Raw genomic sequence first — 14790 nt, 5'->3', positions numbered from 1 at the left:
TCAAACTCGGTTTTAATACTTAAATTAAAATAAGGATATTAATAATAAATCGAATAATCAACGAGTTTAATAATAATGACATAATTCTTTACTATTTATATCGAAATCAACTCGAAAATTAAAAGACTTAAGTATTAACAAACATAGTAGTACTATAATTAACAATATATCAAAACGACCTGTAAAAAAATAACTAACAGTTTGTAACTAGCTCGAGTCGAGACTCGGGAATTTCTTGACTCGCTAAACACTAAAGAAGTACTTCGCGAACCTTCGTGCCAAATTCGAAAATCCCTTCCCACCCGGCCTACTCTCGGCTAGGTCCGGCCTCACCTCGTCGACGCTCGCGCGGCAACTTTGCAATTTCTTGGATAGCATCCTCGCCTTCCCGAACAGCTGCACGGTTCAGCATAGCCCACCTAAATTGAGCCTAAACTATCGCCAACCACAACTCACATGTAGACCAAAAAAACAACACATTGAATCATAATATCAAATCTGAAAACCAAACTTTATTCTCAAAAAACCATTTCATATCATTTTAACCAAAACCACAATCACAAATCTCGGCAAAATTCAAATGTAATAGCATCACCGAAACAACTCAGTAAGCCCAAGCATTCACAACAATTTCAGATTCCTTAACCAATTTTTCGGCCAAACGAGCTCAACACAAGTCACAAAAGCAGTCCACACAGAGGAGACGAGAGAAATATCAACAAACTAATTCAATCAATCAAACAACTCAGAATCATCATCGAAATCCATCACCAACACCCAACGAGCGAAATCCAGAGGTAAAATAAGAGATTCAAACCGGATTTAACAAAAGCCCCAATTCGAAACCCTAAATTAAAATCTAATTTGGGGAAAAATTGTTTCTCACGTTAATTATGTGAAATCTCTCCTCTCCGATGCACTTTTCCTTTGTTTCCGGCGTCCCTCATCGGTCCGTTGTCTTCGCGCTCGTGGTAGTCCTCGTGGCTTGAGCTGTCGGCCGAGCACAGAGGAAGAACGTGAGGAGAGAACCAAGGGCAGAAAGTCACCCATCTCACTACATGTGTACTCGGACTTCTCGTGATACGTACGTCGTAAATATTGTGCGAAAAACCGCATTACTACGGTGTGTAGTGTTCTTGCACCATGCGCGGTGTTGCGGCATAGAACGTTGGCTTGAGCATTGCTCGTTTTTCATGAGTTATTCGTCCTCGTGGGCTTTGGCCGCAACAATTTATTAAAAGCTAGTCTTTTGAAAAATAAAATGTTCAAAAATCATGTTTTATTTCATATGATGAGGATAGATCATTGCAATTGTTGATCTTCAACAAGGAATTCTTAATAAGCGCGAGTCGTCAACTCGCTTTGACTACGTCCCTGGCCATTTTACACACCGCCCGTCGCTCCTACCGGTTGAATAGTCTGCTGAAGTATTCAGATCGCGCTGACGTGGGTGGTTAACTGCCCGCGACATTGCGAGAAGTCCATTGAAGCTTATCATTTAAAGAAACAAATTTAACATAGGTGAACCTGTGGAAGGATCATGTCGAACCTGGTTCATGCAAAAACAACCCGCGAATAAGTTCTTATGTTTTGGGGCAAAGATGGCCCGTACATGATCATTATTGTCTTTCTTCGAACAACCAAATGCACGGGATGCGCCAAGGAAAATCGAAACGAATCTGACTCTTGCCTCGGTGCATTACATCGTGTCAACGAGTGTATTTGATGTCATAACAACTCTCGGTCCAAAACACTTCTCTTCGAAGTGCTCACGAGTTGTGAAGACTTCATGTTTTTTGTTTATGAGAACGATCCATAACAAATAGTAATAATAATAATAATAATAATAAACATCACTTAGTGATCATAAAGATAAAATGTTGCAGAAGTTATGTAACTCGCTACGTACAAATTATCTTACAATAAACCAAAGAAAATACGACTTAAAAAAAAAAGAACAGAATCTTATATAAATCCAGGAGTACATATATAAAAGATACGATATATATATATATATATATATATATATATATATATATATATATATATATATATATATATATAGATGCCCTTTACTTCACCAAGACGGAGCTTCATAACCTGGAGCTCTTTTCCTGTCGATGATCAGATTCATCGTGACAAGCGATAATGAACTCGATTAAAAAACATGCTTTCATATCAAATGGGACCGTTGGATCAGTATCATTGAAGCTTGCTTGTCACTGATTAATAATCTGCTCCATTTGCAAGCGCCTATAAACCAGTCAAAAGCTACAATATATAAACACACAATTTTATCCTTTTTTTATGAGAACAGTCAATGATTATGGAAATTGAAAAGAAAAGAAAAAACCTTTTTTTTGTGTTTTGTTTTTGATGTCGGAAAAAACCCCATACTTGTTAAGCTGATCTGTAAAGCACCTCGGTTTCAGTTTTTGATCCCAAGTTAGCGTCTCCATGTTCTGTAGTGCAAAAACAAAACATATTATAGAATATTTTTTAAATTCTTACACTATTATGAGAAATTAATTGTTTATTTCTTTTTTTAATGAATTTAGTCTTGTTACTTACGGGGCGGGATTTTGGAAACGAAAAAGCAGGCTCCAATGACTATGTAGCATAGCAAGAGAATCAATCCTTTCAAGTAGTGAGAAGTTCCATCCTGTTTATGGATAAAATATTCACAATGGGAGATGTATAGTCTCGTGTGATATTAATTAAGCTTGTAACGAAATGTTTTCTTCTAGTGTGCATATATTTCCAAGGAATCTTAAAATAAATTACCTGTAAAGCAAAAGCTGTGGCCAGAATCGCTAAAGCAAGAGAACCGGTCTCAAGGAGATTGAAGTTTAGGTCCATGTCATCACCCATTATCCATGAAACAATTACGCACAGTGGTACCTGAAAAACAAAAACAGTTTAATTACGAGAATACATTATAATGAGATTTATCCTTTTTAATATTTTTCGCTTCTTCAAAATATTTGATTGGTGGTTGTAGCATGTACGTTACTTGTATCTAATTACCACAAACAAGGCAATTTGAGTTGAAGAACCCAAAGCGACGCCAAGCGTGATGTCCTGACCACATAATAGACATCAGAATAACCAATGCTTTTATTGGGGAAAAAATAATCCTAGAAATTTAAAATACCCACCAATTTGTTCTTAAAAGCAAAGATGATGGCTCCAGCGTGCTCGGCTGCATTGCCGACGATCGGGAGCAGAATTATGCTTAAGAAGCTGACCGACAAGCCCCAAGATTCCGAGGCATCCTTGAAAAAATATCAAGAGAATTTGTACTTAATCAATTAGTACAATAATGGACTAATTAAATAAATATGATTGAAACTAGGTTGTCTAACTTCATTACCTCAATCGTTTCAACAACAAACTCGGACAACAAGGCGATCACGACAGTCATCCCAATCAGCCACAGCAATCCGCTCTTGAATCCGATCACGGCCTCCTCTTCTTCACCATTTTCACCTTCCTCATCCTGATAATATATTATGTTAGTTCGTTTAGATTTAATTTTATAGAATAAATAAATAAGGATTTGTTACAATTAGTCAATTAATCAATTTCTTTTAAGACTATTCAAAATTTTATTTTATTAAAAAAATAGTCCACTAGACCAAATAAATTAAATTAACTATATTTAGTTAGTTTAATTTACTTCGATCTGTTAGATTATTTTTTAATAAAATAAAATTTTTGGTTATTTTTTAAAATCATATTGGACTATTGAACTATTAGTCTAATTGCCCGATAAATAAATCCTTCAGACAATCGTTGATTTATTACGAATTACGTATTATTTTTAGTTTTAGTTCAAAACAAAAAATACATCAAATATGTGCTGGATATAGTACAGTGTTAAAAAAAAGTTATTAATAATAATTGTTCTTGTACCATATACTTTTTTTTTCAGTGAATCATGATTAATAAATACCGCATCAGCTTCAAACAATTGGCGGTGGGTCCACAATTGGAAGACTATGTAGGCCACGTAGGCGATGAGCATCACTACGCTGCTGGCTCGGGACAATTGGAGCGTAGATTTTGCGGTTGTGATCGCATCTGATGCACCGTTTGCGGCGTAGTCAAAGAGCAAAGGCAACAGGTGACACAGCAGCGCCAACAACAACATCAGCGAATTTACGTCGGATTGTCTCTATTTTAACAAAACCCACACAGTAATTAATTAGTAACTTTATGACATCAGTCTTCCTTAATTATGTAATATAAACACGAAATTAAATTACTGTTAATAACATAAATAATTTGTCAAACCTTATCCATAATCGTTCAATTAGCAGAAAGATTATCTTGATTACATTAGATGTTTGCATAGAAAAACATATTCTTAGTATCTATATTTATTAGAAAGCACATAGGATTCCATTAGTAAAAATAAAATAAAAAAAATTCCAGTTAAGACTGCTTATGGTCATATATCACTCAATAAGTATTTGAATATAGATTGAAAACTACTCTGTCGTATTTTTGTTCCTTTCGGAGATTGGAAATGCCACCACCCAACAGAGACGTGCCAAGGACAAGAAGCAGATTTGAGAGAATAGAACCCAAGAGAGAATATTTCACAACGTCAACTTTATTCTGGGCAAGAGCGAATATTGCTATTATCAACTCCGTTGCATTACCACATGTCGCATTTAGAAGCCCTCCCACTGCAAAATTTAAAATCTTTACATGCATACCCAAGACACGTGGCCTTTTTTTTTAGTCAATGAATGTTACTTTGCATATCAATGATATGAATCCAACAAACACCGCAACACATTTCGTTTCATTCCCACGATAAAGGCATATTTGGGTCCGACGAATAAATGATCACAAGGGCATTCCATGATGTGCTTATGATTATACACAATAATCATGTTACTAACTGGTATGTATTGGAAATAGATAAATATAGAATGATCCTTAATGTCGTATTGATCTTAATTAATCACACTATATTATTTGTGGGATCATGATACTTTATTAGCAAAATAATATGGTTTTTCTTTATTTTTTTTGTTTCAAGTTTTCTTTATATATATATATATATATATATATATATATATATATATATATATATATATATATATATATATATATATATATATATATCAGTCACCTAATTTCGCTGTCCAGCTATCTTTTTATTCTAAAGCACTTGAATAATAAGTGGATCCATTTAAAATACATACAATAATGATTAGGGTCCATTAGAAAAATAGTTAATTTAAACATTTGATAACGTTAAATAACTAACGTTTGGTAAATCTTAGATAAATAGACACATTCACACGTAAATTTCAGGTAAAAATAGTTACTTTTATATCTTTAAAATTGCCTATTTACTTAAGATTTCCGTCTGAAATTGACATTAATAAAATAGCCAATTTAAACGTGTGATATTGATAAATAGTCAACGTTTGGTAAATCTTTGGTAAATACCAATTTTCAGACATAAATCTTAGATAAATAGTCAACGTTTATTATATAAAAGTGACTATTTACCTAAGAATTACATCTGGAACTTGCTATTTAACTAAGATTTATCAAACGTTGGCTATTAAACAATGTCAAACGTTTAAATTGGCTATTTTCCTAATGACTATTTAGCAATGTCAAATATTTAAATTGGCTATTTTCTTAATTTTCTGTAATGATTATAAGTCACTTCATACACTATAGTATTTTATTTGTACTTACTCATCAATACACTACTTCATTTGTATAACAAATTTTATTGTTTTATGCTTTTATTATCATTTAAATTAACATATTTTGTTCACAGAAAACAAAACAATTCTAGGATTTTATCGCCCAATCGTAATCTGTGATCAGTGGTTTTTTTTATTTCATTTTATATTTTCACCAAGAACAATTTAATTATTTAGACAAAATTGTCAATTTAATTAATGTGAATGAAATCAGTGGCTAATTAATTATAATTAATAAAACATTAATTATTTAGCGAATAAATTTTTTATATCTGGCTTAATTGCTTATAAATTTCATAAATAATGTCATACGCTAAATCTTCCTATGATTTTGCATCATTTGGAAGGTATTCATTTCTTTACTTGCGTCTGTGAAATATATATTCTTAGGACGTTTTCCGTAATTACTTTGATTTATAGATTTATGTCAGCATATCATATCACCACAGTAATTATTTCTTAATAATATATATAATAATAAAAAAAACACTAAAACGTGTCCGGATCAAGATAGCACTGTATATTTATTGATTATGAACAAAAAGATAGAGTCATCCTCTTTTTATATTCTTTAATTGAAAATTTTTCAAAATAGGCATTTAAAACTAATTGATTAGCAAAATAGTTAACGTTTCAAGTTTTCACTAAAATACTCAAATTTAGGTTTTCAAAAGTTTTTTCGACAATTAAGATTAAATTTTTTTATGATTATTATAAATAATTCATCAATTTCAAAAAAATTATTCTTCTGGTAAAAAAAATTTGAAACTAGATTATTACACATTTTGGATATTTCACAAAATTAAGATAAACCTTGACTATTTTGCAAATTCATAACTTTAAACTTACTATTTATCTAATTACGCTTGTGCAAAGATTTTACCGAAATCAAGTCATATATGTGCCTTTTTAAAACATTATTCATATGGTATCTTGAATGTTTCGTCAAGGTCTTTCAATTTAAAGTACAAAAAATTAGCAAAATAATCAACTAAAATATTTGGGTTTAGCAAAATAGCCTATGTTTCGTAAATCTGAGATAAATAATCACTTGCATTTTATTTAAAAGTGTATTTTTTCAAAAATACTCAAAAATTATTGTTCAATTTTTTTTGGGTATTTATGATTATTTTTGTAAATATATGTTAGCAAACATTTAAATTGGTTGTATACCCCTCTAAAATATTAGGATAAAATAAAACACTACTAACATGTGTTTCGAAATGCAAATGAATAAAATATTTAAAATAATAGGAAACGATTAGAGTACCTGTCGGACCAGTGAAATAGGCAATTTGTCTGGTATTTTTCGGAACAAAGAGAAACAAGCAAAAACCCGAGTTAGATTATGCAACATGATGATAAAAAAAAAAAAAAAAAAAAAAAAAACAACATGAATAGGAAATATGATTTCAAGTGGAATTCTTACTCGGTCAGGAAGCTGACACGTTCAGCCAGTGGAGTGAGCCCAAGCAAACTTAGAGCAAAAACCCATGGCTGTTACCCATTCAGATAAAAAGAAAAATTAAAATTACAATTATATATATATATATATATATATATATATATATATGTAGTAATCTTAATACTTCTCGTTTTAGAACCGACTTAAAGAAATTGATTTCTTTCTTTCCCGCCTTTGATTATTGTGAAAAGTTTTGAGTTCAACTTCAACGTTACATAAATTTTTATCTTGTAATTGTGTTTACCATCGTGCACACACATACAAGTAAGCGAAAACGAATTAGGTTACTATTCCAATGAAAACAACTTACGAGAAGCCGTATTATCATCTAAATCAATGACAAAGAAAAAAAAATTCAGATTTGATAGCTTGTTGACACTCTTTCATGGACAAAAACAGATGATGGGTTATTAAATCTATAAAATAATGTACTCACTCTTCCGAATCCTGCATATTCTGCGGCAATGGCAAGAGGTATCGCTGGGAAGAGAATAGCGAGCTTTGTCCCCAAAATGACCTCTTGAAGGTTGGCCAAGAAATCCCTTAGAATGCCACAAGGCACCTTTGAGATGAGCTTTATGTCTGATTTCTTCCGGAGCGACGACGATGACATGTTGTGGGCCGTTCTTCGGCTGCCTCGCCGGGTCTCCTTTGTCAGCCTCTTAACTTCTCCGTTCTCCATCAGCCATGGTTGGACTTGGTTCGAAGCCATCTCTCTTTTTTTTTTCTTTTTCTTTTTATGATTGAAGATAATAAGAGATAATAATCAAACGCAAAAATGTGTGTAGGAAAACGCACTCTCTCACTCTACGTCCGAAAACAAGCATAAAACTCGAATTACTTGATAGCTATTGCATATGTGTCGTAGCCAGGTATTGAGTTTCTAGCTAGTCCTTGGTATGACAGTTAAGAATATATCTGTTTATATAGAGATATATCAAATTATTAGGCCTCCTATAGGTAGCTTCCTCGAAGTTTCTTCCTCTATATCCTTTAGTATTAAAAATAAGGAATAGTAATATATATATACACACACACATATATATATATATATATATATATATATATCAAATTAAATCTTGCCAATTTCAAACGTATTAAATACTGATTTCTCTCTTTTCCCGTTACATGTAACATATCTATTCAAAGTTTATAAGATTGATTAGGAGTCTAGAAACAGGTATACCAAAGGCTTTTAAAAAAACAAAAATCAGACAAAATATTTATTTAGAACTAATTGATTAGTAAAATAGTTAAAATTTCAAATTTTCATAGTAACTAAAATTACGTTATCAAGTTTTCTTATTAGACACCAAAATTAATATTTTAAGGATTCTTATAAACAATTTATCATTTTTAAAATAATTAGTCTTATAGTCAATTTTTTTAAATTTGATTATTACACATTTTGAATATTCCACTAATTTTAACAAACTTTAGCCATTTTGCATATTCATTACTTTAAGTTAACTATTTTACTAAATCACCCATAACAAAAAAAATATTTTGTCATTTTGGTTTAACTTGAGTAGAGAGATACCCTGATTCAATATAAAATATTACATAAAAAAATATCTCACATTTTAAGCTACTTTTGAACTTGTCAAGTACATCCAATATCTTATTACTAAAACTTATCTATCAATTTTAATTTGATGCTTCAAATATTCGTATTAAAACTTTATCTATCAATTTTAATTTCATGCTTCAAATACTAGTATTAAATTTTATGAACCAGGATGAATTATGAGAAGGCTTGGCAAGACAAGGCACTCAAATGCTCAATCTGGAGCTCCTTTTAACAGAGACAACCCTCGGGGGCAAAGCTCCACAAGGCTTTGGAGAAATTATGAAAGAGGCTATTGCCAAATGAACTTAAGGAAATAGATGAAGTGCCAAGAAAGTGAGAGTTTTAGGCACATTCACTGTCACGACCTGCGAGCGCCCACTGGCCCACGAGCCGCGACGTCGGTCAACATCACATCTCATATAATCACCATATCAATATATAATATCAAGAAGATACATAATAAACATAATAACCATTAATACTTATATTAAACATAATTTAAGTACAATAATACATAAGTATCAAAAGTAGTTATATGAAAATCCCGAGGAATTTTTCGTTTTTCTCAATTCGAACTTTGAGTCTCACAACGACTCTATTATATATATATACAAGCTCCTTGCTTTGCGTATATATACATGAGATAGTTTAGGAGAGTAATTACAGATCGTTCAACAAAATACTACTATATAATAGTTGATCCCGGGTGAGATCCCATTAGCCCATAGGTCAAGAGATACACGTCCAGCCTTCATCTTCAGTTCCTCCATTCACATCGTCGCTTTGCCTTTCTCTACATTACAAAGGATCATAAAACTATGAGTCGATTGACTCCGCAAGTGGGAGTCTAAGTTAGAAAGAAAAGCGACTAATGCCATGTGATATCATGTGACGTGCAAATAAGCACATAAGAATGCAGAATGAGCGCTAGATGCAGCTAGACTCTAGGATTAGAGCCTGATTGACGCGTGGCATCACACTCTATCTACATACATGCCACTCCTCAAGATCGTACATCTTCTCTTGCTACGATCTCCAGAACGATGAGAAGCCAGCCTCAAATCTCGAGCAGCGGCCTTACGACGGCCTAAGTGTTTTAGAATTTATGGGATCCACTAGTGGTATCATCTTCATCTAACGTTGGCGCAAGTGTGCCGCCTTGGCAAGATAATGAGTTCACTCGAGGCGACTGCTCATTATTGAATGGGTTCAGTCTAGCCGGTTGCCCATTACCATCGGGTTCGTTCTTGGTGAGTGTCCGTTATCGTTGGGTTCACTCAAGGCGGCTGCCCGTTCTCGTTAGGTTCGCTCGAGGCGGCTGTCCAATGTTATTGGGTTCGCTCCAAGCGCCTTTCCGTTGTTTCGGGTTCGCTCTAAGCGTTTGCCGTTGCTATCGGGTTCGCTCTAAGCGTCTTCTCGTACTGTTGGGTCCTCCCTAGTTTTGAGTAGTTAGCGCCATATAGACCGCTTTGGTCTGCCACACACAAGTCGTTGATTTGTGGGTACCACCGACAACCGTTCAATTAAGGTTCGAGTACTCTGCAACACGTAGAGTACACACCTATATTACTACATGAGAGCATTTTGGGATAAACGCCAAAAGAAATATCGTTTCCCTTTTATGCTCGTTAGAGTTTTAAGTTTAAGACTCGGAACGTAACCCGCGATACTTCTACCCTTGACTCGAATCCGAGAGTTTATTACTGCTCTCGTCTCCCCCATTCTAATGGGTCAAGCGTAGAACTTAAGGGATGATTATATCACGTAGCAGAGGCTGGGTTTCACAAATCTATGTTTGAACTTATCGGGTGGACCCGAGCTAAGTTTTCAAGAAAAGCGGCCGAAGCCTTAATCTTTGAGATTATTCGCTTGTAAGGCTTTCACCTACTATTGTTTACTAACACGTATAATGCATGTAAAATGATTATTCCCTTGGTAAGTAGTTGACTTAGGTCTCTGCACCTACCCGGAGTAGCTTGTCGGAAAACTTATTGACTTCTGGAGTTGCCTCGCTTCACGCGCTTCTCGACTCTTGGCACATCCTGAAGCATCGAGAGAACTAGAATCCGAAGTTAACACTTCGTTAGTTATTCGATTCGGAAATGTTTAAGAGATTAAGGCTCATTGTCAGGATTCATTGCGAGTCGGTTCAGGGATTCGAGAATTTAATTTATAACTTTCCCAGTCTTTTGAAAATTAATCTTATTTAAGTCCTATACGCTATTCATACCGAAGAAAGCCTTTCCTACCAAAGAAATAGTATGAAATAAAATCCAATAATTATTTTTAACGAGTCACATATAAATAATTAATCTGAAATCATACAATCCGAGAATTCTAAAAATTTAACTAAAATTAAATTCTCGAACGTCTTTAAAATAAATAATTCACAATTATTCAAAATAAATAATTCACAATTATTTAAAATAAATCCAAATAGTTAGATCGACGATCTAACTCAAGAATACTAAATGCTAAAAGCGATTAACACAACTCAAGAGTTAGACCGAGATCTACTCTTTTCTGAACTCTTTATTTTTTGGCTTCGATGCTTTCGATTTCGTCAGCTCTTGCTTGTCCCGACTCGATCTGTGAATAAGCTGTGAAATTCATAAAACGAGGATCGAATCAATTTTACAATCCAAATTCAGACTCCAATCCCAACATCCAAATTTTCGGTCTCACTTCGAGATCCGAGAGATTTCCGACACTTCGACCAAAAAGACGAACCATAATCCTCAATCAAACAAACCAAAATCATTTCAAAACCGAAACCGAACTAAACGAAACAACCAAATTAAACCTATTCTAAAATATTCTTACCAATTCCACAATTCTCAGTTCTATTCACTATATAACTGAGTTTCAAAACGATTACGAGATTCAGAACTACGCTCGGCCAAAACTGAAACATAGACAATCCAATACGCATCTCAGCCAACAGCCTCACCCAAAACAACACAAATCCAAAGTGCTAGACAAACATAACAAAACAGCCTCGGCACATAAGCACAATCGGAAATTCGGCCAAACCAAATCAACGAGAAATCTCTCAAACAAACGAATCATCACCGAATCATAAATCTGAACTCAAACTCAACCAAAATTAAGCAACAACAACAATTCCGTATCAACAACAATAACAGAATCATCCGACGAGGCCAACAATGTACACTTCCAAAAATCCCATTTTAAAGGTACACGACCAAATCCAATTCCGAAATCAAAATCATGAAAAATCCGAAATCCATCATTCCTACAACACGAACTGAGCATAAATCACTCCACAATCAACAAACAAATCTCAGAATCATCAAACCCCCAAATTCCAAATCAATACACCCTAATTTTCCCAAATTTTGCCAAATCAAGAAAAATCCAAAGAAACGATTCCATTTCACAAATCCGAGTAATAATCAACACAAACCGAGCTCAATCAACATCAATAGCATACCAATTTCACGAAAATCCTCAACAAAACCACAAATCCCAAATTTGAAATCTCAAACCCTAAATTCCAAAATCAATTCGGGTAAGAGATTTCTCACCTCTTTTTCGTGAAATTAAACTCTTCACCGCTCCCTCTCTCGTTCTCCAGCGTCTATTCTCGGTCGGCGTCCTTGGCGGCTCGCGGCGTTTGTCCTTCTCAGCCGGAACGCACGAGCGGGTTGGTGAAGCTCGGAGGGTGGTGGCGTCGTGCGAGGAAGAAGAAGAAGAATGAAGATGGAGGAGATGATGACTGTGGTGGTGATGATAATTGTGGTCGTTTTGTTGTTGGTCTTGTTTTTTTTATTCGAATCCATGACGAAATTAATAAAATACAAGTACATAAATTACTATTGAAAAGAAAAACATTCATCATCTTCTGTTCTTTTACTTTGCAAATCGCGCGCGGTGGAGAAGAAGGAGAGGAGAAGAAGATCGAAGAAGGAAGTGAGGAGGAGAGAGAAAGAGTTTTTCCTTTTATATCAAACAAGACTTCCTAATTGCTCATAAAATCCTTCTTTTCTCTCATAACCTCGAACTGACCCAAGTCTCAAAATTTCTTTCAAATGAGTCCTGATAATTGTTACAACTATATCCTTCATCACATAATTATAAAATTAAATCCGTAACCGAACGGATTTTATTATATGATTAAACCGAGAATTTTCTCGTTCGTTCTTGATTAATTTAAATATATTTAAGGTTTCTCGAAAATAATTCTCCTTCTTGAGAACTTATTTCTTAAATTAATTTTTGGAATATTTCTTCGAAAAATAATTTATTATTTGAGAAAAACTCGATATATCCTTTATTTATTCCGAGATTATCCATGACCTTAATATATTTTAAATTAATTCGATAAACTAATAGGACCATAATTCTCTCAAGAATTTAATTGTAACAACGAAAGCTGAATTATTAAACTTGAATTTACCAGTCGAGTGAGTAATTCAAAAGTTTACTTTACACTCACGCTGAGTGTTAATGCGATTTTTCGCACAACATTTGCGACGTTGATATCATGAAGGAGTTCGGATACGCATCCTTTCGATGTAGATCGCCTTCACTTGGTCCCAAAGGATCAATTAGAGCTATCGGGGTAAAATCTGCAAGATATAAATTTCCAAGGTTCTTCGATAAGGTCGACCGTGATGATAGAAATCACTCTCCGTGGTCACAAAGATATCGAAGTGGATGTTGGCAACCTAAAGGACCAAGATCTCCAATGAGCTTTAGATGAGTGATTCTAGGTGGCGACGAAGCTCCGAGTGATGAAATAAATCAAGTGATGAAAAAAATAAGGGTATGTTCCTCTTTAAAAGGAGATGAAAACTGAGAATATAGTTTCAACAATCCATTACACACCTTGAGAGGGTTAATAATATGGGATCTTGTAGAGCTTATGATTGTGTGTGATTGAATATGTGAGAAAATGGTGTTGAGAGATGTTATTGGTTCGTCTCGGGTGTCTGAAAAGCCAAGACGACTCGTGATAAATTAGTCGGCCCCGGCCCAAGCCCAACCGGGCCCGTGTTATTCAACCTCTACTTACGAGTTATCAAACAAGTTTGCGTCAGCCATGCCTGGACTAGGCCGACACGCCTTTCGCCCACGGACCCGCGAGATGGGACTCAGCCAGCCGACATGCTGTACATATGTCGACGCATGGGCCCAGGGCCAATGGCCTTCGATCCCCATGTCAAGACACCCGACCTCTTGGTTGAACTAGTCGGTCGGCTCTCGGACGAGATATGCATCTCTTAGACTGCAGAAGATGGTCGGCTCTCGGCCATGACTCTAGGATAAGGTCGGCCCTCGTCCATATGCCCCGATGAAGTGTGTTGAAGCATTCTTGGCCTTGAAGATATGACCTCCAAGGTCAATAAATACAGACCTCGACCCAAATGAAAGGTAATCCGAATTTGAGTCCAAGAACATTGCCAAAATTGTTGGTAAGGTTTTCTTTACTTTAGAATAAAAAATCAAACTTTTGGTACGAGTTCATTATGCTCGTAATGGAAAAAATCACTAGAAATACTGTTTTTCGTGTTTAATTTGGAAAGATGAATTAAAAACAATTTTAATTCAAAAAAACACTTTCGTTCAACTAGTATTGTGGTTTTAGATCGTGAAAATATAATTAATCTAGATGAAGGTGCGGCTAAAAGACAACCATAAGACAATTAAAAACAAGATCAATAAACTTACATGATGTCCTGCTATTTGATTTACCATGCCGGTAGACAATATTCTCGGTCTTCGCATTCCTTGCATTCTTCGTGTCCTCCGGGTTTCTCACATCGTCTTCCAAGCCGTTTCTCCGAATGAGATAGAACCAATACGTGGTCCAACTCTTTATAACTAATTATTAAAAGAGGTGTCGGATTAATTCTTTCTTTCTTTGATTGTAGGTATGGACGATATTTTCAACTTTGGGAAGAGAGGAAATTTGAACAAACCAAGGGAGAAGGAGAGGTGGTTTTTCCAAGTGTGGAAACCCTATGTTGCACATTTTTCCTCTTACCTAAGGC

General features: G+C 34.6%; 1 protein-coding gene and 1 long non-coding RNA gene across 7 annotated transcripts; both read right to left on the bottom strand.

The window, feature by feature from the left end:
* Positions 1 to 1838: 1838 nt before the first annotated feature.
* LOC149404106 (vacuolar cation/proton exchanger 3-like) lies at positions 1839 to 8127 on the bottom strand. Of its 6 annotated transcripts, none has more exons than XM_089601222.1 (12): positions 7640 to 8127; positions 7168 to 7235; positions 7009 to 7037; positions 4498 to 4694; positions 3956 to 4177; positions 3374 to 3499; positions 3159 to 3275; positions 3028 to 3081; positions 2785 to 2901; positions 2572 to 2662; positions 2355 to 2462; positions 1839 to 2273 (listed from the first exon to the last, which is right to left on the bottom strand). In XM_089601222.1, the coding sequence occupies exons 1-11, from the start codon at positions 7913 to 7915 to the stop codon at positions 2401 to 2403; spliced, it is 1359 nt and encodes a 452-aa protein (XP_089457348.1). In that variant the 5' UTR covers positions 7916 to 8127; the 3' UTR covers positions 1839 to 2273; positions 2355 to 2400. The 6 variants fall into 6 exon arrangements, 5 of the variants coding, with proteins under 5 accessions (XP_089457348.1, XP_089457342.1, XP_089457346.1 ...); XM_089601216.1 differs by having other exon boundaries at positions 1839 to 2255; XM_089601220.1 differs by having other exon boundaries at positions 1839 to 2271; positions 2398 to 2462.
* Positions 8128 to 11030: 2903 nt separating this feature from the next.
* Positions 11031 to 12698, bottom strand: LOC149404105 (uncharacterized). Its single transcript, XR_016295516.1, has 2 exons — positions 12322 to 12698; positions 11031 to 11373 (listed from the first exon to the last, which is right to left on the bottom strand). It is a non-coding gene; the product is annotated as an uncharacterized LOC149404105 (long non-coding RNA).
* Positions 12699 to 14790: the final 2092 nt, after the last annotated feature.

The sequence above is a fragment of the Urtica dioica genome, chromosome 2 (genome assembly GCF_054948205.1).
Source record: "Urtica dioica subsp. dioica isolate 48M chromosome 2, U.dioica_male_clone48M_v1_H2, whole genome shotgun sequence".
Lineage (NCBI taxonomy): Eukaryota > Viridiplantae > Streptophyta > Magnoliopsida > Rosales > Urticaceae > Urtica > Urtica dioica.
The sequence above is the reverse complement of the archived record's forward strand: the minus strand, read 5'-3'. Positions and strand labels throughout refer to the sequence as shown.